The sequence below is a fragment of the Lottia gigantea genome (genome assembly GCF_000327385.1).
Source record: "Lottia gigantea unplaced genomic scaffold LOTGIsca_160, whole genome shotgun sequence".
NCBI classification, from domain to species: Eukaryota; Metazoa; Mollusca; class Gastropoda; family Lottiidae; genus Lottia; species Lottia gigantea.
This window is the reverse complement of record NW_008707966.1, coordinates 215,997-217,491: the sequence shown is the minus strand read 5'-3', so window position 1 is coordinate 217,491 and position 1,495 is coordinate 215,997. Positions and strand designations below refer to the sequence as shown.

Below are 1,495 nucleotides of genomic sequence, written 5' to 3'. Positions count from 1 at the left end.
CCCAACTACAACAACCACTGGCAAGAAGCCAGAAATAGAAACACTAATCGTCAACCAAACCAATATCACGTACCCTACAACGGCCCTGTCTTCCATCGACCTCTACCACCTACCAATCGCCGACCACCAACCAACCCATCCAGCTATATCCCACCCCATCGCCGACCTACCTACAACACAGCCTACCAATCAAGAGGTAACCATCGACCTGACCAACAACAGAAACGACTACCAGCCCACCGACGCCAACCAGTCCCCACTCATAAGGAGGAAGAACCCTTTGTGAAGGTGTTCTTCCAAGTTTTGCAGTGCCTCCATCATTTGGCAATCCTTACCCTTCAACAGCAAGGCCAACCAGCATTTACCTTCAAACGCAAAGTCTCTGAGTTGGATAGTTTTATCCGTCCAGCAATGAAAACATCAGCTGTCGACGCGAATATTAGATCCCTCAATCGGACATGGCTCTGTAAGGTTACGCAGGTCCTGACCGACCATTACCAAACCACACTTCAAGAGAAGCTGACCACCATTCGTACCAAGTCTTTATCATCACCTGCCGTCGACCGCATCGTTTCTCATGCCCTGTCCTGGGCCCGTTGCTCCTATGGGAAACGTCTCACTCAAGCTGTAATTTCCAAATTCTACCAAACCATCAACGAAACAAAAACCAGAGTAACCATATCTCTACCAACTGAAATGGACACTACACCTGCACCATCTAGAGCTACCACGCTGCCGAACCAAACCCCTAAACGAGCCCGAAGTTCACCTACTCCTAGTCCAGCAGACATAGGTAAACGCTCTCGTAGAGAGGGCACACCCCTTCTCTTTTCACTTTCAGACTCGTCTTCCCCTTCCACACCATCTGAATCTTCACCACGTGATCCAGGATCCGCCGTCCCTTTCTTCCTTCTGTGCGTTTTTAGACCAGCAAACCACCCCTCAGTCTCCATCCAAGTCGAGACATGTATCCAGACCTTCCCCTCCTCGAACCAGATCCCAGTCCGTTCCCAATGCTACAATTCTAACAACTACCAAACCAGTACCAATCACACCGTCAACGACCATTATATCCGCTACCAAACCGTATTATCACCAAGGACAAATCATTATGGAAACTACCTGCTCTAAAGAAATCAACCTTAATAATTGGATCATCTAACCTGAATCGAATTACCAAAACCAGTTCGGACACCGAAATACATTCTTACCCCGGTGCCCAAAACCATCACATACAGTCAATCCTGGAATAATACAACCATGATCCCAAACCTACTACCATTATTCTTCATGTAGGCCTCAACAACCGTGATCAGATACCAAAGACCTCCTTTAACCAAGCCCAGAAATTAATCGCCACAGCCAACAAAACCTTCCCAAACTCCAAGATCCTCTTCACATGTATACCCATTTCAAATAAAATCTCGAAGAAAGCACAACAGAACCTCAGCACCCTCAACAACATGATGATGGAGTCCAGTATCAACAGCGCAAC

General features: G+C 47.3%; 1 protein-coding gene across 1 annotated transcript in view; it reads right to left on the bottom strand.

The window, feature by feature from the left end:
- The window catches only part of LOTGIDRAFT_173469 (hypothetical protein), a gene marked incomplete at both ends in the record, with an annotated part of 40,475 nt that extends 39,522 nt beyond the window's left edge, over window positions 1–953 (bottom strand). The window contains one exon of the mRNA XM_009051203.1: window positions 710–953. Within this exon, the coding sequence (XP_009049451.1) occupies window positions 710–953 (244 nt within the window). The remainder of the gene's footprint in view (window positions 1–709) is intronic.
- Between the last annotated feature and the right edge of the window lie 542 nt (window positions 954–1,495).